Source organism: Thunnus thynnus, chromosome 1, assembly GCF_963924715.1.
Source record: "Thunnus thynnus chromosome 1, fThuThy2.1, whole genome shotgun sequence".
Lineage (NCBI taxonomy): Eukaryota > Metazoa > Chordata > Actinopteri > Scombriformes > Scombridae > Thunnus > Thunnus thynnus.
Genome location: NC_089517.1, coordinates 12,814,377 through 12,836,445, shown reverse-complemented (window position 1 = coordinate 12,836,445; position 22,069 = coordinate 12,814,377). Strand labels below are relative to the sequence as shown.

At 38.2% G+C, this 22,069-nt stretch overlaps 1 protein-coding gene across 4 annotated transcripts in view; it reads right to left on the bottom strand.

The window, feature by feature from the left end:
• scml2 (Scm polycomb group protein like 2) overlaps positions 1-22,069 on the bottom strand; it is a 29,668-nt gene that overhangs the window by 6,050 nt on the left and 1,549 nt on the right. For 2 of the 4 annotated variants that reach the window (XM_067585428.1, XM_067585421.1), the window contains exons 2-10: positions 17,941-18,027; positions 17,666-17,734; positions 17,110-17,180; positions 16,441-16,675; positions 16,020-16,108; positions 14,943-15,186; positions 1,755-2,074; positions 1,294-1,423; positions 919-1,125 (exon numbers count right to left, since the gene is read on the bottom strand). In XM_067585428.1, the coding sequence (XP_067441529.1) occupies positions 919-1,125; positions 1,294-1,423; positions 1,755-2,074; positions 14,943-15,186; positions 16,020-16,108; positions 16,441-16,675; positions 17,110-17,180; positions 17,666-17,734; positions 17,941-17,962 (1,387 nt within the window). In that variant the 5' untranslated portion in view covers positions 17,963-18,027. Of the gene's footprint in view, positions 1-918; positions 1,126-1,293; positions 1,424-1,754; positions 2,075-14,942; positions 15,187-16,019; positions 16,109-16,440; positions 16,731-17,109; positions 17,181-17,609; positions 17,735-17,940; positions 18,028-22,069 lie in introns of those variants that run through there. The other 2 variants (XM_067585444.1, XM_067585436.1) reach the window with 2 other exon arrangements.

Here is a 22,069-nt window from a genome sequence, read left to right as displayed (position 1 = left end):
TGTCACTTCTGATTACAGACACAGTGCTCACATCAGCTGCTGCCACAGGCACTGTCTTTTATTCCTCCTCCCCCTTCTCTCTCTCTCTCTCTCTCTCTCTCTCACACACACACACACACAGCCAAGTAACATTCATGCCCCACAAGTGTGTGCTTAAACCAATTTCACCTGGCTGATTGCCTATCCGGGCTATATGGCGTTACAGGAATACATTAGAATTTATCTAGAACTGCTTTTTAAGAAGCAGTGACAGTTAAAGTAACAGTTCGACATTTTGGGAAGTACACTTATTTGCTTTCTTGCTAGGACTTGAGAGAGAAGATCTCTCATGTACGGAAAAAATGAGGCTGAAGCCAAAAGATGATTAGCTTAGCTTAGCATAAACACTGGAAGCAAAGGGAAACAGCTAGCCTGACCCTACTTAAGGGTAACAAAATCAGCCTACCAGCACCTCTAAAGCCTCTTAATTAACATGTTATATCCTGTTCGGTTAATATGTACAAAGTAAGTGTAAAAATGCTGAGCTAAGCTAACTGGCTGCAGGCTATAGCTTCATATTTACCGTACAGACATGAATGTTATTGATCTTTTTATGTAACTGTTGGCAAGAGAGCAATGAAGCATATTTCCTAAAATGTTGAACTATTCCTTTCACAGTATGTGGTCTAACATCCACTGGAGTAATGTAAAAATGATTATTAATCAACAATTTTGGTGACCGTTTAACCCTCGAAATAATTCTTCAGGCAAAAATGGCAAATATTTGCTGATTCCAGCTTTTCAAATATGAGGATTTCCTCCTTTTCATCTCATTTCACAGTGAATACATTTGGGGTTTGCACTGTTAGTCCAATAAAACAAGCAATTTGAGGACATCATCTCTCAGAGGGAATAGTTTGTGATGTTCGCTATGTTTACCTCTGATGACCTCTCCTCCTGTGTGGGACTGGCTCTGTAGGAACGACAGCAGCACAGAGGGCTGGTACGTGCAGTCCACACAGGCCTGAACAGCCTGCTGAAGCACTGCGTTGACTGGAGCTGGGCCAAAGTGGTCTGGGAGCTGCTGCACTAGTTTTCGGTCAAGATGGGGGCCGTAGTTACCATGTTTGTTCACATAGACGCACACTGGGATGACACAATGAGAGAAAAACATCAGCAAGAGCAAAGACAACTTGACATTTTCGTCCTTGACTGTAGAATCGAGCTAGTTCACCATCAGATGCTAAAACCCACCATATATACATGAGTATACATTCAGGAATCAGACTCAGTTGCATCTGTTATCCAATTTACCTGTGCAAACTACATTTGAGCTGTTGCTATGGTTGTTGTCCGCTGAGACATGGCTGGAGCTCAGTCTGGTCTCTGGAGGCGGAGCTGTAACTGATGACGCCCCGAGGGATTGCACCACCCGAGGTTTCCTCTGGAGCAAAAAACAAACAAACCCTATCTCATTAACTCTCTGTAACCTACAAAGGCTGTTAGTTAATGATTTATTGAAGGTGTTTTTAACTATTTAACGACTACCAATGAACAGCACAGCAGTATATACAGCAGCTTCTAAAATGAAGCACTTCTCCTCAGTGGGTTTTTTATCATGCCTAAACATCCACAAGAACTCCTCCCTCCTTCTCTCAAAAAGTCCACCTCTGACCTTGTCTACTCTTTATCAAAATCAGCTCTATACATAAAATATAACATGGCAGGTTCAGCGGACCGCAGTTTAACAGATTACAATTCTTGTGACATCTCACCTTGCTCCCAGGCTTGGGTCCTCTCTTCCTGTGTGGTCTGGGGGCCAGTTGAGCCCCAGAGCTAGTTCTGGCAGGGCTCTGTGATGCTCCATTTACTGCTGCTGCCGCCGCAGCAGCCTCAGCCGCTGCCTTCAACAAAGCAATAGTCTGGGATTTGGGACGACGACCTCGGACACCCTTGCGCACAGGGAGGGGTGGCAAGGGGTTGGGAAGTCGGTATGAGGTCTGCATGGCGGAGGAGGAGTTGGAAGAGGAGCGACGTGTAGTGAGGGAGGATGAGGTGGAAGAGACGGGGGCGAGGAGCGCACCAGGGAGGGTAACTGGAAAAATGGGATATGAGAAGGAGAAGAAACCGAAAGAAACATGTTATTGTTATTCTACTTGCAATCCACGTGCAAGATTGTATTGCATTAAAGATGATCAAAGAGCATGATGATATGATTTTAATTTGGACATTAAAAATTGGGATACATATGTTGAAGCAAATAAAATAAAAATCCCCAGCACAAAATGTCATTTTGTGAACACAACCTCCCGACATCCTAATTAGATTTGCCCTTCATCAATACACAGAGGCTCCAAACAAAGACATGTTCAGAGAATCAACTTTGCTGTAGGTCCTTGAGCCAAAGAATGGTTTGTATTATTAGAAATGTCAAATTTCAGAACATTTTTCACCACAAATGATGAAAAATTTGGGAAGACAAAGACAGAGGGAAAACTGAGTAACTGAGTAATCCTGCACAAGGGATTTTCTTATTTATTTACCCAGTCCCCTGAGATTGGCAGGTCCTTTGTATTTAGCCCCTCCCTCCACTGAAATCAGAGTCAGAAGTCAGAAACCCCTAGAGACCTGCCCGCTGGATGATTCCTCAAACCTTCTGCTTCAATCAACACAACAAAAATAGCGCTCATAAGATTACTGGACTTTTAAGGCAGACACCAAAATTAGTATTTGAGAAATTGAAAATATGATAGCAATATATCAGGCAGTATTTATTTTTAAAGTAAACAAATACAACATCATATTTCAAAAGAATCCCTTAAATTTAGTTTTAAGAGTTGTGACCAAGATGTGTACTGAGAGATACATTTTACTGTTGAAATATGAACAAACACGTATAAATACATTTTAAAGATTAAACTTTACTGAATATTTAGCAAGTAACAATAATACCTACTTGTAAAAACACAATATACAAAAAGATATATTAAAGCTGAGATTAAAAAAAAAACAGGACTCAAACTTATAAAAAGACAAAATATTTAAAAATCAAAACTATGATAAATTATACTTAGCTATAATAAACATTAAATGAAGATGTGGTGTGGATAAGCCTGTATTATGAATTAATTTTTGGTGGCTAAAATAGTCTGTTACCAATTCATCTCAATGTATTTATTTATCCTTTATTTACCAGTTCTCTATTATTTCTGTCTATGTGATGGAAGCAAATGAAAGCTTTTTCCAACCCGTTTTTATATCAACAGATAGGACTCATTTGAAATTGTACTTCAAGTTATATAAACTCAGCAGCTGACCTACACACTGATACCAATATTCTTGTGCATATTGGCAGACATAGTGTGAATATTGGAAATACCATATTAGCCTTTCCAAATTTTTAAACATCTAACGTATCCCAACATTTTTTAAATAACCACTACAGCTGAACCAAACCACTCAAAGACATTTTATTAGTCTCAATTTAGTTTTTTTAGAGTCTAATGACAGTTTCACTGTTGATTGTCAGCGACAACATATTTTTGCATGAAAATTGTCAAATTTGAAAACTTCCAAAGGGGCTCAATAGGTTTTTTAAGTACTGTCTCTGTGATCAACCAACAACATCAGCCAATGAGGGGTTTGGGACAGTAGTCATGTCATCGCAACATCCCAGGTTCAAATCTAGCTGCAGACCTCAACTGTGTGCCATCCCCCCTCTCACTCACCTAATGTGCTACTACTGCTCACAATCAAACAAGGTAAAAAACACAGCTAACATTACTTGAAAATAAAATCTAGCAGTCTGCTTGAAGATGTTATTTGGATCACAGACAACCTCTAACTGCAAGATATTGCTCAGGACAGAAATGTAAATCCAAAGTGCCAATCAGTTTAGGTGTTAAAATAGAGATTAAGTGACAATAAGTGAGAAAAAAAGCAATAGCCATTGTTAAGAAGAAAGAAGACACAAAGCAGTGGCATCACCACCCCCTTCTGTCTTCATTAGCCTGAGCGTGACTCTGAGATATGATCACAAAATCATCATGTGTGAAAGAAAGAAAGAAAGAAAGAAGAAAGAAAGAAAGAAAGAAAGAAAGATAACCATCTCCTATTTCAATACAAACGTATTGCTTGGTGAGAGCAGGGGTCTGAGAGTGCATGTGGAGGCTCTCAGGGGGCCAAGGCTTTCATGAGAACCTCCTTGACTGGGGCGATATGGAGAGACTATGGAAGGTTTACAGTATTCTCTGAGGGGCCAGTCGGGGCACCCTGAAAGCTGCTTAATTGGGAAATGAGTGAAAGTGGGCGTAGAATAGAGCAGTGTTTTGTTTCAGAGGGCGAGGGCTCACTCGCTCACCAGGAGCGGTCACACAATGCGTGCTCACAGAGGAACAGCAATACCAACCTGCGTGCACAGTGGCACACTTATTCACCCCGAGCTTGAAGCCGTAAGCCCTACAAAGGCAGATCAAAATTTGTTTGCAGGGTACCAATCAGTATCAGCGGGTTTTAATTCACCACAGGAAATCTGAGTCAGGGGCCTTCTTTGATCTTTCCCTGTTATAAAAAAAAAAAAATCTAATCCGTTCACATTGCATGACAGCCACCAAGGCAGGCAACATGTAATGTTTCCACACCAGTGAGTAATATCATATTCTAATATATATTAGTTTATCAACAAATTTATTCTTTAAAAATCTGATCATGTCTGCATTTCAACTACAACTTGCAAAAAAATCTTATAAAATAATTTAATTCCACACTGCCTAACAGTATCAGCTTGTTGAAGCCCTTCATTGAAGCTTTTTACACAGAGTGAAATGTTTAAACCCAAGACTCCATGTTTTCATGGCTACATCGTTCCTCCAAAAGGATATTTTCTAGACACAACGCCCCCAAACTTAGCCTGATATATCTGGTATCTTTGGAAACTTAGCAATATCCACCAGAATTTGAAATCAAGGTCTTTGACGCTGCACAATGATTGGCTGCAAAAAATGAGCTTATAATGATTGAGGTGGAGGTCCTCTACTTGTTTTTAGAGATTTAAAGGACCACATCACTAAAAATGATGTATTGCTTACATTTTGACCATTTTGTATGCTATTAGTATTGCAACTAACAATAATTTTCATTCTTGATTAATATGCCTATTATTTTTAAAATTTAAAAAAAAAGCCCAATAAAATGCTAGAAAACGCCATCACAATTTCCTAGGGCCCAAAGTGATTTACAAATTGATTGTTTCTTTCATACCAAAAGTCCAAAACCTGAAAATATTCAATTTCACATGATATAAAACAGAAAAAAAGCTTTTCACATTTAGGAAGCTGGAACCAGTAAATGTCTAGTGTGTTACTTTAAAGCAATGACTTAAAACAATAGTTCAACATTTGGGGAAGTACGCTTATTCACTTTCTGGCAGAGAGTTAGATGAGCAAATAAACAACACTCTCGTGTCTGTACAGTGAACATGAAGGTACAGCCAGCAGCCTGTTAGTGTAGCTTAGCACAAAGACAGGAAACAGGTAGCCTGGCTCTGTCCAAAGGAAACAAAAACCACCTACCAGCACCTCTAAAGTTATGTTACATTTAGTTTGTTTCATCTAGACAAAAACCAAAGTTCAAAAATGACAGTTTGCAGCACTGGGAGTCGTTGCTAGGAAACCAGTAGGGGTACCAGGAAGTTACCGCTCTGCTTAGATTTTTGTATATTTTAACTCCCATTTCAGGCAATCACTGGTTTCCATCCGTTGTCATACTGTGTGAAAACTATGGCTGCTTGGAATTGTACAATAAATACAAATAGGTAAACAACTTGCAAAACCCTTGTTATGCTCCTTTAAGACCAACAAGATGAACCAATTGTATAACAGTGTATACATATGTAACATCAAGTTAACTATAAAATTGCATGATTAGTCCTTATAAAAAAAATATAGAACAAAAAAAAATAGAAAAAAATAGAGACATATGGTACTGATCATGGCTATATAATTCCAACTCGACCTATTGACCTGTGTAAGCCACAGCCCGAGGAAACGTGTGTATGTGCAAGTGTGTGTGTGTGTGTGTGCGTGCATGCATGAGAACGTGTGTCTGCTGTCTGGGGGGTGGGGGGAGGGGCTCCACAGAGTTGCCTCTCATCTAATTACACCCCCCCCCCAACCCCCACCCCACCAACACACACACACACACACACACATCCTCACATGCCGAGCACTCTCACAGCGAACAGTTCGTTCAGCCACACACACACACACACACACACACACACACAGACACAGGTTGTTCTTTTGAGTGAATCTGAAGCTCAGGAATAGAGAGTAAGTATAAACCGCTGATTCAGGTGCATGTAGGTGGCAGAGAGAGAACTTAAATAGTGTAAACACAAAAATTTTTTCCTGCACAAAGTCGTCAGCATGGCACACCGCCCACAAAACACACATCGAGAAAAGAATAAAATCACAATCATTCAGCCGTGACTGCTGTGGATCGTACAGCTTCACAAAAGAAAAAGGCGAGTGCTTAAAACATCTAAAGAACAGAAAATATTTGATATCCACTAATCCTCGCCTGAGCCTTTTGCAAACTAATTCCTGATGCTTTACAGACAAAAAAAAAAAAACACATGATCAAAAACACATGGAGCTCCAAACTTAATTACAGTCAAGAAATGCTATTAAAACTTCAAACTTTTAGTCTTTCTGTCTAGCCGTGGCGACTAGTCTCTTTCAATGAACTCACTCGAAAATTCTTTATGCTAAACAAAGAAAACACCTTTAATCATTTACACCCCGAGGGGAGAGACTGCACCAGATTTCACTTCCCTTTTTATGGTTCACCAAAACCGCACAGCTGCTAGTTTAACTTTTTTTTTTTTATAGCTTTCCAGTAACAAAAGGATCAAATCGAAATAAATGATCATTTTCCAAAACATAGCTAGCACTTCCTGAATTAAGCAAATGATTGACTGAAATCTTCTTAACTTGAGTGAGTGCCGTATTCACTGGTGCACATTTTAAGGAAGTTTCAGTGAAAATTAATCTCTCGAATTAGAAAAGCAGGTTAATACGTTTCCACAAGAAGTAAAGTTTAATGAAACATGTTCAGAAACATGTTGCTACATAAATGTGTCTGCACTTCACTTCAGTATACTGCAGAGAATCATCACACTGGTAAACCTAATCATGAGAATTACTCAAAACACAGCAAAGGTAAAACACAGGTAATATAAAAGTATAAGATCTGCAAAAAAGTTTTATACAAAAGAGCAAAAAGACACCATTTCGTAGACATCAAACTCACCAGGAAATCCTGACCAGAAAAAGCAGAACTTCACTTCTATCGTTTATAGTAGCAGTAGAAGTAGTAGTAGTGGTGAGAGCAGCGGCGGCGGCAGTAGTAGTAGTACTATTAATGTCCGTAACAATAAACACTCAGTACAGTTGCTTCCTGGTTCCCTCTTTGAAACAACTCTTTCTTTCTGATTTGTTTTCTACCCTGTGTTCTTTATTTTTTTTCCCTCCTCCAAACTTTTTCCCTAATATGCTCTCATCATCTGCACTTCATTGTCTGTTTTCTGTCTTTCTCAGTTCTCTCCGTGCGTCTCTCCGCTGTCGTCTTTCTTTCGGCAGTAGTCCACAACAAAGCCCACACTGCTGCTGCTGCTGCTGCTGCTGCTGCTGCTTCTGCTGCTTCAAGCCGCTGCAAAGCTTCCCTCCCAATGAATGAGCAGGAGGAGGAGGAGGAGGAGGAGGGTATTTAGATTTGCATAGGGGCTGGGGAGGGGTAGAGTAGAGAGGAGGAAGAGTGAGTGGGTGTGGTGGGGAGAGGATGAGGGGGGGGGGTGAGTTGAACCCTTTATTCATGTTATCTGTAGGCCATATCGACAGTCTACATCAGTCACCTGCTTCTCAGCAAGGCTCTGGGGGAGGGGGAGATGACTGGGGGAGAAGGGTTAACGGTGGGGCTCCTGTGAGCGGATGGGGGATGGGGAGCGGGGTTGGGGAGGGTGGGGGGGGGAGTAAAAGGTTAAACTGGATCAGAAGACTCTTGATTGAAACGGGTGAAAAGGGGCAAACTCCTGGAGTTGGTGTGCACATAAGCAAGCTTTCCCTCAACATACACACACTCACACACACACACACAGAGCAGAGAAGGAGGTGCCCCCTCAGTGTAACCCTAGCCTATTCAGACATTCCCTGATGAAAGATGGCCAGGTCCAACGTCAGGAAACAGTGGCATAGTCGGATATCACCCCAGCTCTGGAACAATGTGGAACAGAGCAGCCAGAGAAAGCCTGGGAAAAGTCCCTTCTGTCAGACATCTTAATCTGCCTCAGCAGGGACAAACAGGAGCGCTGACGTCGCTGATTCAAGAAAGAAAAAAACCTCTTTGATAATAGTCTGTGCAGTGTGGTGTTTTTTGGCTTATAGATATATAATTGTTGGACACAATTCTTGCATTCATAATATATTTTTCAAGTCTATTCTTGCAGGGACCCCCAGGGAGGATTTAATTTGTTGTCTGTATGTGGGCCAAATCTCAAAGATGATTGGAGATTTAAAAAATAAAGGAGCAGCTAGAAAGTTACAACAAAAGGCAGTGGTAAATTGATGCATTTGATATTTCAGAAAAATGCGCAATGATATTTAATATTTTAAAAAAACTAATAAATATGCTGTTTCCATCTACATTAATAACCAGATATTTAGAATTTAAATGCATGTGCATGGTAATATTTGTTGAAAATGTAGAATATATAGTTGCAAAAACAGCCAAATGTGACAAAACATAAAAAATGTTTTGTGTTAAATAGACAATAACAACTAGAGTGTGTGTGTCTATGTCTGCTAAAATACAGACACACTGAATTATTCATGCATTATTCAGAATACACCATTCTGCATTCTGACCCAATTTAATACCATCAAGAAAAGATGAAGACGTATCACACAAAAAGTTGAAAAAAAAACAAAAAAAAAAACATGAACGCTTACTGTACAACAAAGAAAATAATTATACACCCAAGCTTGCGGTTTTCTGTGGCTTCTTACAAAAGCATGTAGCAAGGTCACAACAGGACAATTTTGATGAAAGCTAATTAGAATTTTTAAATGTAGTAGTAATTACAGAGTCTCTCACTCCCTCTCTCACATGTACAGCTAATTATCAGCTCATTAACACCTCAACCAAGCCCTACTTATTCATTTATCCACATACAAACATGGTAGCTGTCTGGTAATTTACATTATCCGTTCTTCCTATTTTTTTTGCTAAACTACACACACACACACACACATAAAGAGTAAATCTGTGCTACAGTAAGTCTCTTTGCAAGCAGCGACCTGGTAAGCTCTCAGCGAGGTACGTATGTCAGCACCGGGATCAGAAGCAGATGTGAGGACGTCACATCATGACAACTCCGCTCACCCACAAGGATTAAAGTCATCTGTGGGCCGGGGAAGTCTTGTGTGGAACTACATCTGAAGCAGACATTAAGGACTTTCTGTAGACATAAAAACTGCAACGGAGACTGTAAACTCGACTGCCCGAGCACTGAGAACATGCTCTGACAAACATGTAACCGCTGTCATCCATCAACACAGAGGAGAAAAACCCAAACAAACACCCACATGCACACACACACACCTCCCATTAATCAAGCTGGTTGTTGGGTAATTAAAAGCTTCTTGCTTCCTGACCAGTGGAAACCAACAACAGGGCAAAGGGCAGGAAATTGCTGGATGTAATGCAGAGACAGCAAACATGAAGGTGATTGATATTTATTACACCTGCTAAACTTTATCAAAACCCCAAATTTCAGAATGAACAGACTCACTCCAGGGCCATTTGTCAAAGTGATTTTGATGGATGGCAAATGTCGAAATATCTGCCAAAGAAACTAAACAGCTAAACCTTGAACAGTAAGCTTCAGCATTAGTGCAAATGGCGACATACTCTGTAACCGCTGAGTGTAATTACCGTATAATTACACACTGATTGATAATTAATAGTTCAGGACTCCCCTCACACTTTAATAATATCAACCAAAGCTCTAATTTCCGCAGGCGCATACAGGGAATGTTGTGTCTAAGTGGAGTTCAGGACTGCTCAGGGGTCCCTCATGAGGTCCCTGGAAAAATTAAGAGTATATAAACACACAGAGGGAAGTAGTAGAATGTGTTTTGTTATCTAAGAGAGGTGGGAGGCAGACAAATCTGCACATTTTGGTTTGAGAAACACTTTAAAATATTTTTAAAGCAGCAGCTTTTCAAGTGTTAAAACTGCTGATAGCTGCCAAATGTCACAGTGAACTGAAATGGCAAATATCAGAGGAAACTCTTGAAAATTAGTAATAGTATTTAGAAAACAAGCATTTTTGTAACAGACCGAACAAATAGTTATTTCATATTTAACATTGTTTGAAAAGCTATGTAAAAATAGATCAACTGAAAATTACTGTTGCAACAATGTTACTTAGATGATTGCAGCAAATATTTTGTTTGTGTCAGTATAAGTGTCTTTTAAGTTACATTTTCTTATCTACTTAAAATATATTTTGCATTGTTATCAGTTTTTACCCTTTGCCTGGTTTTGAAATGCTTTGTCTGCGACATTTTATGCTTCCATCTTGGCCGAGAGGTTTCTAACCTCACAGGGATTTACTTGGTTAAATAAAGATTGAAAAAAATAATAGCCTGTTCTCAAACTTTTTCAAGAAAGGAGTTTTCTACAAAGCCACAAGTAAATAAGATTGTTTCTTTGATGTTGTAAAAATAAAGACCAACTACATGGCAAAGCAACAAGCTCCTCTTTATGAAAATAAGTACTGGATGTGTGGTTAAAAACCTCAAAATAAACCAAACATCACAGAATTTTTAAAATAGGTTCATTTTTTTGAATGACCTAAATGTACATGTGGATTACGCTCAAGCTTATGGATAATTAAATTAAATATACATTATTAGTCTGAAAAGAATCTGAGATTTCAAACTGTTTTACACTGATTAGGGTTATTACTATTACAACCTTTTTATGATTAATTAGACTGCAATCCTCTGTAAACAAGACTATTTTAAAATAAACAGAATTCAAAAAATGTATCAAAATTGGATTACCTATTTGGATTACCAAAATTACCTAATTATCTTTGGTGATATTTTTTCAATTGTTTCTGTCTCTATCTAGATAGGTTCCTTTCCTTTAAGTCAGAGCTACACTTAAAGACAATACTTTTCAATGAAACACCCAATTATATTTCTCTAAATGTACTAAACTATCAAAAACACATTTTATGACAGTACAGAGCTAAAATATTGTATTTCCTCTGCATGAAATACAGTTCTTCTTGGATGCAAAACAAGACAAAAAAGACTCCTTAAAGAGGATTAAGGCAGTTTTTAAATTAGAAGACAAGTACAAACACAACACTATTCAGAGGATAATAACCTGATTTTCTCTGTGTCTGGGCATACATGACTAAATCTGTGTCTCTATGGGAAAAAAATAGTAATTGTTCTCTTTCTCTCTCTCATTGCTGTCATGCTGCTTTTTCTCGTCTTTCAAAAGAGCAAAATGGAGCCAAAAACCATCCAAACTATCACACACATTCAGATATTTCCACAAGTCTGTTTTAAAAAGTATAGCACAAGAAAAAGATAACAATTTGTATACATATTTAATATTTTAATAACTGACCTATTTGGTCTCTAATCTTGGAGGAAGAATTTCATGAATTTGAATGAGAAAATTCTGTTCACATTTATCAGTAAATGTGGTTTTAATAGTGAGTGGTTACCACTGTTGCCTCCACTGCTCTCAGACATTCATAATAAGACGTACTTTTATCACGCTAACATGTGCCGCTTTCTCTGTTTTATATCATTCTTAGTATCTTTTGTTTTTGTACTGTTGGTCGGATGAAATGATGAATTTGAAAAACATCACCTAGTGTCCACACTACGCCTAGTGTCCACACTACTCTGGTGTTTTCAAACCTCTAAAATAAAGACTTTTGAAAACAATGACTCGGACAGACCCGGTTCTACTAGGGTGCAAAAGCATGCATTGCACTCTCAGTTTAATATTTTGCACCTTCAGCTGAAATTTGAACAATAAATGCCAAGCAAAGAGGTGCACGGACTGCGGCGTCTCTATGCACACCTGTTATTTTGGTTCATGTATGTGCAGCAACGTGACGTGAAAAAGGGCTGAGTGAAGGTGAATATAGATCAGCAGGTGTGGTGATTATTAAATACTCTCTTAGCCAGTCACATCACTACTCTCATAGCTCTGAAACAGCTGAACCAATCACAGTTAAATGTGATAACAACAGCTCAACGAATGGAAAGCTTTTCTTCAGGAAATGTATTAATGGTTCAGAGAGTCACAACATGAACACATATCACCAGAAATCTGTACCCAAAGACAGATGGAGTAGTAGTTAGTTAGTTACTATAATGATAGAAATAAAAAAATAAAGAAATTGATTTGATAAAGCCATTTAAATGATTATATCAGACCTACACTATTTCAGCAATAATTATAATGTATCTCACCTCGTACACGGTCACATAGTTTAGTAATTAATGTTACACAACAGCTTTTGCATCACAATGTGTTTCAAGGATAAAACAAGATGCTACTTTTGCTAAAGAGAAAGTTGGAAAAGAGGCTGATGAGCTCTGCTAACCCGATGTCTCCTTCATAAAAAGTCAGAATATCACATTATAACCGACTAGTCTGATGTGTGTAGAGGTTTGTGTGGTTATTCTGTAGCAGCCTGGTGTCATAAGGTGGCTTAATGAAGGTAAACACAGTGAACGGCCCTGTATAACAGCCCTGTGTGTAACGGCACTACGCTCTGGTGCAAAACTTCTCAGAGGCTGCAGATTTGTCGACATATCAGTCCTGATGCCTTCAGACGCTACAGGGATTTAATGAACTGAAGGAGAAGATTTTCATACAGTATAAAGCAGCTGTGGACAACTACACCAGCACGCGCATGCCCAGTGTATGTGAATGGTCATGTGATATGTGTTTTCAGGCGTGTTAGTAAGGATCAATTCTGAAACGGTGCTAAAACGCTCATGTGGACAGAGATCGTTTTCGTTTTAAAATGCTGTTATAAAATGAAAACATATTAGTGTGGATGTAGCCTTAGGCTCAGGAAAGTGTGATTCTCATTTTCTGACATTTTATAGACTAAATGATTAATATATTCATTAAAAAAACATCATTATATTAATCAGTAATTATTAGTTTCAGCCTCAGGCTGCAACTGAACAATTAAAATACAGGTAAGAAAGCAAATATGTCCCTGCCAGCTTTCAAAATCTAATAAACTTTTTATTGTGCGTTTACAGCACAATAAACTTGATAGCTGGATATATGTAGTTAGTGTCCCATTTAACTGACAATTTGGACACAGCAGGCCAAGTGCAAACACACATTTTGTCTGTTCTGCAGCTGTCACAGTTTGCTACAGATGAAGTCAAATGCGTCCTGGGCAGCTAAATCTAAAAGCGTTTGAGACACATTGTGTTGCAAACTGTAACCATATTCAGACCAAATCAAGTGGTGCGGCGAAAGTCCTCCTATTCATTTGAATGGGGGTAGTGCATTTAGGCTGCAGGTTATTTGGCTGCACCGGTGCCACACCTGACTGCAATGAGAAACTTGATCCAGAGTCAACTTTTGAAGAACCGCAACCAAACGTCACACGGCGGTGGCAAATCCTAGCCTGCGATCAGACTGATCAGAGCTGTTAAACTCTGCCATGAGGGAGGGGAAGAGGGGAGGATATTTCTCTTCGTTTGATATCGTTAAAAGTAAAGTCTGGTTTTGCTGTCGGTTTCGCAACTCATTTTGAAAAATGAGAGAAAAAGAGAGTGAGAGAGACTGAGAGAGAGAAAGAGAAAAAGAGAGAGCAGTTGTGGTCGAGTGAGCTAGACAGTGAATGAATAGAGGGAGTGGTGGTAGCGAGAAAGCCAGTGAATCAGATCAATAAAGGGTTATTTTCTGATTGTTTCACAGTGGTTACATTCTAGAGCACAAACACCCCCCCACACCTCCGCTCAACCCTCCAGCGGTGCGCCACAACGCCTGATTTGGTCTGAAAACAGCCTAAACTGGCTCCAGACACTCTCTGGTTTCAAGACTCTCTGAACAGACCTCCTCTGTCTTGTTTGACGTGCACTGATCCTCACAGCTGGGATGAAAGATGACACCCGGTATCAGGGATGATTAAGGTGGGGTGAGGGCCCAGAACAGCTTCTCAGATATTGTTTGACTCTCAAAGTTGACTCCACTCAACTCAGATGTCTGTTACTCTTTGTCACACCTCAGTTCACAGCCTGTAATGATGAATGTGTTGCTTGTGCTGCTCTCTAGTGTTGAAAGATGGGTAATGTCACCTAAACATCAGATACAACACAAGTCTGTGAAATAAATTAGCTTCCTGTTGACTCAAATCTTATACATGAGCATCTTTTGGCTTTACGGATGACCACTGAGAATCCCAGTGCTGTATTGTGATATTACACAACCATATTCTGAATTTTCAGGAGTCAACACAGAAAGATTTGGATGGTAATGTCCTTTTACAATCACTTTGATATATTAATGATATCCAGTAAAGCTAATTAGACCACTAATAAGGTTTTCAAATAACTCCTTGCTAATATTAATATGGGTTTACAATTAAATCCTGAAGCATTACGAAATGCAAATTTATGCAGCAAGGCGATCCAAAATATAATTGCATCATCTACTTTATACTGGAAACCTGTGATATCAGTGCTAGTAGTACCCATCTATTGTTTTTGAGACACAAATTTGCTCAAAACTTTTGCAATTTTACAGTTTTCATGAGTTGGTATCTGTCAGAACAGATTGCACCCTCCACACAACACATGACAAAGAAAAAATAACAGTCAAATCAAAGCATCACTTACAGAAATTTCCAGGTGGCTGTAAACTGTGTTTCGTCAGTGTGCACCAGCCAACCGGGAAGATGTCTCTGGAGTCGAAGGGGCACCAGTAGTCAAAGGCGCCTCGCCAGCCGTCAAACATGACAAAGATCTCCTGACCTCTGACCTCTCCGACTGTGGCGGGACAAATCAGATACGGGTTCTTCCTGTCCACAGCTTCCAGCTTCATACCAGGCTGGAAGTAGTTTTTAGCAGGACTGGCTGGTTCCTACACACACACACACACATATACAATATATGTATACAAATAAACAAGCAAATAAATATCTATGCAAAAATATTATTGAGTGCCAAAATAAACATTTCATAGTATGAATATCTTGGCCGGAGTGATCTTTTTTTAATCAGTCTTAACTCAGTATTTATGGAAAAAAATCTTTAAAGTATTTGGACACACTAAATACTGAATAAAAAGTTTAATTTTGATGAAAAACAAAACAATCTCTATTGTCTCATGTTCTGCTTCTGCTGACAAAGGACTGTTTTATCCACTTTTTACTATGATATATGCTTCAGGTATGTCCTAATATGCTGCTGTGCCTGAACTTCTGTATGTGACACACAGTAGGAGTGGCTCCCCCTTGTGTCTGTGCTGTTTACTGCAATAATGACTGTAACTGAAATATAAACTACATTATAACCTTTCATATTTTTAAATTGAGATTTATAGTTGTGTCAGTCATCATCCCGGCCCTTGAGCCAGTATTGGACTTTGCACAGGTTATTAGTTGATTTAAATGTATTCTTATTTTTTGAAAGCAAGAATTGAGTTAATGGTTTACTTAACATTGTATGAATGGATTCTGATACCTTGTTTCCAATTAAATGGTAACTACACACTAAATCAATGACTTCAAATGCTGTTTCTCTCTTTTGCAAAAAAAAAAACTATGGAAGAGAAAACAGATTTCTTTGGATTTTTGTGACATGAAAAAGGTCAAGTTAAAAGATACTGAATATCAGCACAAATTGGTGACTTCAAAGTTTCGACAGCTTCAAAAATTATATATATATATATATTGTAAGTATATAGTACAATACCTTCTTAAAGGCAGAGGCAGGTGCCATCTCTGCTCCACTCAGCGTCCGTAGGAGGAACATGGGCCACGAGGAGGCATTCATCCTGAAACCTGAACACATGGTCAAAACAAGTTAAAGTCTCCCTTCACTCAAAATTGTGGTTTTCTTCTAGTTCCTACAGTTGAATGTTTGAGCTTCACTTGTGCAGAATGATGTATGTGCAGAGTTTGACACTAGAAGGCTGTTTTCACATTCATTTCCTGAAAGTGGAAAGTTTCTCTGTGCTCATTGAAAATCCAATTATTAGGGGCAGGGCTTATATTTTCAATTGAGTGCATATGCATCTATCATATTTTGAGTATATTTGTTTGAGCCATTGTCTAAGCACTGTAATTGTTCCAGTATTTCACTTCACAAACTCAAAAGCTTCAGAAACACTCACCCAGCGGCGGCTGGAGCATGTCTCCGTTCCTTTCACAGGTCCCTATTGGTTGGATGTCTGATGAGTCTACCAGTCTCCAGAAGTCATTGGTGTTGTCACTACCATCCAGACGCAGGCGTAGACGTGTACCCATCATGCCCATCACCGTTGCGATGCACACAGAGTTAGAGTTGCGGGGGTCCCGTGCCTCAAGTTTCATACCTGCCTTAAAGTCATTGGATGGGGGGACTCTGGACTGCAGAGGGACACACAAACGGACCTTCCATCACGGTCACGTACTGTGAGGACACCTATGATTGGATGACTCATCAAATCTTCCTCTAGTTACAAACCAGTATGATCAAATATTAAAGGAGACATCATGGTTAATGTTACACTGGACATGGTCTTCACTGTATCAGATCACCTGACTGGTTTATTCATTTGAAGGTCTAATATTATCTGTCATGAATCAATTCATAGTCTTTGTTGGAAGTAAAAAAGATTTTCAATATCACCAAACTTATCAACTAATCAATTTACAATACATCAGAAACAGCCTACTTGTTCTGAGCCATGGCATACTGCATTTAACAATATTAACAAATCAAGAACACATGAATGGAAACAATAATATCAGGAAAAGTAATGATATGGGACCTTAAAAAATCCATCTTAATGATCAGCTACCTGTTTGAAGCAAGTAGGCGAGGCTGCAGTGGAGGAAGTTTTTCTCAGATATTCTTCCCAACTGAACGGTTCTAGTAACAACAGAAACAAACTAGTGATTACTTAAAAGATTGTAACTGTAAAGTGTGACAGAAAACACAGTTAAGTGACAACCATAACCTACAATTACTAACATGAATAAACCTCCTGCAGTGCTATTTTTTGACAAATGAAATATTTGACATCTTGTGAAAATACTTGAATGTTATTGGACTTTAACCACAAAGTAGTAATCAACATCTGAACATTTCAGGTAAATCACATATAACAAACCTACATAATTATCACATATTCTTTGGATGTTTGGATGGAGGGCAATCCCCCTCAGATGACAAAGCTTAACATTTATGATAATATTTTGCAAATACGCCGTAGATGTTACTGAACAGACTAAATAGATGACTGATCACAGTAAAGGCAAGTACTGAAACAGAACTGGCAGAATAAAAAAAGCTTTTAACTCAAAAACTTTTAGATTAATGAAAGGATCGTCAGTGATGAGATCAGAATCATCAACCATTAGATTTGTCGAGGGCAGAGCCAGCTGTGATGCTGCTTCGTCTCTCCTTCTTCTCCTCTTTTTGATCTGAAATCAAAAGATGATTGAACCGCTCATCAGCATTTGAAAGCTGCTAATACACAGATTTTAATCACTGTGGATATGAAGGCATAAAACATTGAACAACAGTTCTACACAAGCTTGTGACAAAAAAAAATCCCAGACTCAAAAAACTCAAATTATCTGGTAGGAATCGTCAGTATAATGACATAACAACCACAGTAAAGGCCTACCTCTGTGCGGTGTTCGTCCCATGATGAAGAGTTAAACGTGTTGCTGCAGAGGAAGTGAAGTCAGGCAGGAAGTAACCCACAAAAACACTAAAGAAGAGACAAAACAGTCCAGAAACGTCATCCATAGTATTTAGAAAAACAGCAGAATGCACAATAAATGCTGTGGATAAAGAATCTTTGGACGGTGATGAAACAATAAAAACATTGAAAACTTTTTGACCTGACAAAGACCTCACTTGGATCAAAATGTTGTTTATGTGAATAAAAATGACACCTTAGTGTGCAGGCGTTTGATTTTTTTCCTATGGATGCAGTTTTTTTTTAATAGACTATGTGATGTGAGTATTATTACACCACTTCAATAGGTGATTGATTAATGACACAAGCAAGATTTGTTGTTTTTTCATGTAAAACAGTTAATGAATGTTCAACTTTAGGTTAAATACTGGGAATATTTTGAGTGATTAATTTTAATACACATCCCCATCAAAATAAAGAGATTATAAACTTCAATAAAACATTAATTCCAGTTTTTGTTATGTTGGAGAGTGATCATATAATCATGTCCTACTATCTTTCAAAATTTCTTCATCTTCCCTTTAAAGGGCCAGTGTGTAGGATTTAGTGACATCTAGCGGTGAGGTTGCAGATTGCAACCAACTGATAACCCCTCCCCTCCCCTTCCAAGTATGTAGGATAACCTACGGTGGCCGCAAAACTCGCAAAAAAAACACAAAAGGCCCTCTCTATAGCCAGCGTTTGGTTTGCCCATTCTGGGCTACTGTACAAACATGGCGGTGCAACATGGCGGGCTCCGTGGAAGAAGACCCGCTTTCTATGTAGATATAAATAATTAAATAATTCTAAGGTAACAAAAACACAAGATTTCTTATTTTCAGGTGATTATACACTAATGAAAACATACTTGTGAATATTATATTCCATTTCTGCCAGGTTTGTTCTGCTAGATGCCACTGAATTCTACACACAGCACCTTTAAATACATCACTGTTTTTGTCCTGGTTTCATTTCAAGTTGTAAAAGTCACAGGGAACCGAGATGATCAACACTTTTGTGACTGCATTACTCTAATCCTGTTACACTGAATTGATCTCTCAAAGCTTGTTCATAAACTGATTATAATTCTCCCTAAACTATTGAAACTTTGCTGATCAAAGTAAAACAGCAGCAATAACAGCCGGATCAGTCCACAATCTTGTCTTTGCTGGACTACTCTGACAATCGTTAATCGTTTTGAGTCTTTTGTTTTTTTTAAAAAATAATAAACTTCTCTGGTTCCAGCTTTTTAACTGTGAATATTTTTTGGTTTCTTTAGTCTTCGATGACAGTAGACTGAATAAGTTTGGATTGTGGACTGTTGGTCGGGACAAAAGGAGCAGCTTAGGTTGCATCTTGGTCTTGGGGAAATGGTTATTGACATTTTTCACCATTTTCTGACATTTCATAGACCAAACGATCAATCGAGAAAATAATCGACAGATTAATCCATAATGAAAATAATCGTTAGTTGCAACCCTAATTTACAGTTTAGTATGTGCTTTGTGTGCTATGCTTGTCTTTGTTTTTTTGTTTTGTTTTGTTTTTTTGTTGTTGCTGTTTTTTCCTTTTCCTTTGATTGTCGTATACACAAAACACAGTGAACTGCTCTCTTTGGATCACACTGTATAAATAAAGATTGAAGGAATGAATACATTGCTTGAATTGTGCATAAAATAAAAATAAAAACTATAACCTATGAAATGTCATACACCAGAAACACCACCAACATGCACACTTGTGAGGCGGTTTAAAATAAAAGTGTCCAACAAATGGTATTTGTTGTTAATATAAACACCTTTAGCCAAAGAGTTTGAGTTTGATCAAGAGGAATTTATTCAGCAACTATTCTGATAACCAGTTCATTGTTTAAATCGTTTTATAAGCAGACTTTCTCAGGTTTCATCTTCGTATATCGAGTATTTGCTGCTTTGTTTGTTATGTCTGATAGTAAACTGGACTGTGGACTGTTGGTTTAACAAAACAAGATATTTAAAGACGTCGTCTTGGGCTGTGAGAAACTGTGCTGAATAATCAAGACAATAATTCTGAGATAAATCAATAATGACAATAATTGTTAGTTGCAGCCCTACTTTCATGATGCACTGTAAGAATTAATAATAAAGTTGTTACCACACTGTTTATCTTGAAAATCTGGTAGAGATCAGGTTTGAACATAGTCCCACTTCCTGCAAAGTCCTTACATAGCGATCGCTCAAAATGAGGCAGAAAAGTAATCCAAGGAGCAAGAGCATCAAAATATGTAAAGAATTCCAAATAAAATCCAGAATTTCGAAGGTTAAAATCTCCCCAGAAGCCAGATAACGTCTCCTTTCCACATCTTTAAGAATTGTAGCATCTGCAATGTATTGTGGCTGCCCCTCCCTCTGAAAACCCTTCTGTCTTAGCAGCGAATCCCATTGAGTCAGAAGGAGCCATAAAGATTCCAAGCTGCCATAAAAAGCCATTAAGATGTGTGGATGTGGGACGTCTGCTGGCCGACATGAAAAGGATTCCAGCTCTGCTACTCGCTCAGCTCCAGACTGGTTCAGTTGTTTGTACTGGTCTGTCTGCCTCGCTCAAGAAGGTCAGACAAAACTGCTCGGCAGACCAGGAAGCACTTAATTTTTACAGCCTCCATTTCCACTAAGGCAGCCACTGATCTGGGATTAGCGTAATGTTCACAAACTCCAACAGGGAGAAGATCTGAAAAATGACCCAAGACCTGGTGTCAGGAGAGGTCGTAACTCTTGCTTGACAGGAGGAGCTGTCGAAGAGTTAGTGACAGTATTTTTTCATGATGGAAAAAAAGGGTAAAAGTTTATAATTTGCACATGTATACTTGTTATAATAGGCTCATTTTTGAAAACAATAATGTAATGCAGATATGAAGACGTCTTGAATTTTTATTCTACTTGATGCTCAAACAAATACTGTTATTTCAGAATACAAAATAAATTTCACATTGAGTTATATGAAAGAACATTATTTAAAGTCATTCCTTAGAATGTTTTCCATTGACAACATGGCTGCAACCGATGATGAATTGAATAGCCAAATAATCAATCATGATGTTGATTACTTTTACAATTTGCAGTCTTTAAAATGTCTATAAAAGACAGTTGCGAAAAAAGGTTTGTCACAAGGTCCCAGAGCTCAAGGTGACATGTTTGAATTGTTTGTTTTATGCAACCAACAGTCCAAAAACCCAAAAATATTCATGATACAAAACAGAGAAAAGCAACAAGCCAGCTGTTCTTAGTTGAAATACGGCTTAACGCTAATGGATTATCAATTATTAAAAGTGCTTTGTCGACCAGTAATTGAGGAATCTACTTATCTTTTCAGCACTGATAACATTTGCATATCATATAGGTTTCTTTTACGTTTTCAGTGACCTAAAAGTAAGACAAACGTTTTCATTTGCGAAACATTAAGATACCTAATCATTTTGATGATGCAGAATAAAAAGTGGATGTTTTTGTACAACTGAAAGAAAAGTTTGTTTAAAATAATTAAAAGATGCCTGACCATGGTAAGATGTCAAAAGAATTGTTAAAATATCAGCACAACACAAAATAAAGTTTACTGTTTTTGCATCAAAAGGCAATCAATTAAAAAAATGTCAAGTATCTTTTTCCAAAAAGCCATTAATTGATTTCTGCCCCTTCTAACTTAGATGAGTTTGATACTAGAGCTGGATGTACGGACCAAATGATTAAACAATGAATCATTTGGCCTGTAAAATGTCAGAAAAATGGTGAAATATGCGATCACAGTTTTCTAAAGGCCAACGTGATGGTTTCCAAATTCTGGTTTTGTCCATCCAACAGTTTATAATCTTCCTGGAAGTATAGCGATAAGTAAAGTTCATCTTACCTCATGTTAAAATGATAACATGTTTTGTGTAAAAATTCTTAATATGTAAAGTAACTTGTAGTGTAATCTAGTGGAGTAAAAAGTACAATATTTCCCTACAAAAAGTAGCATAAACTGGAGATACTAAAGTAAAGTACAAGTACCTCACTTTGTTCTAAAGTAGACTACAGTACTTGAGAAAATGTCCTTAGTT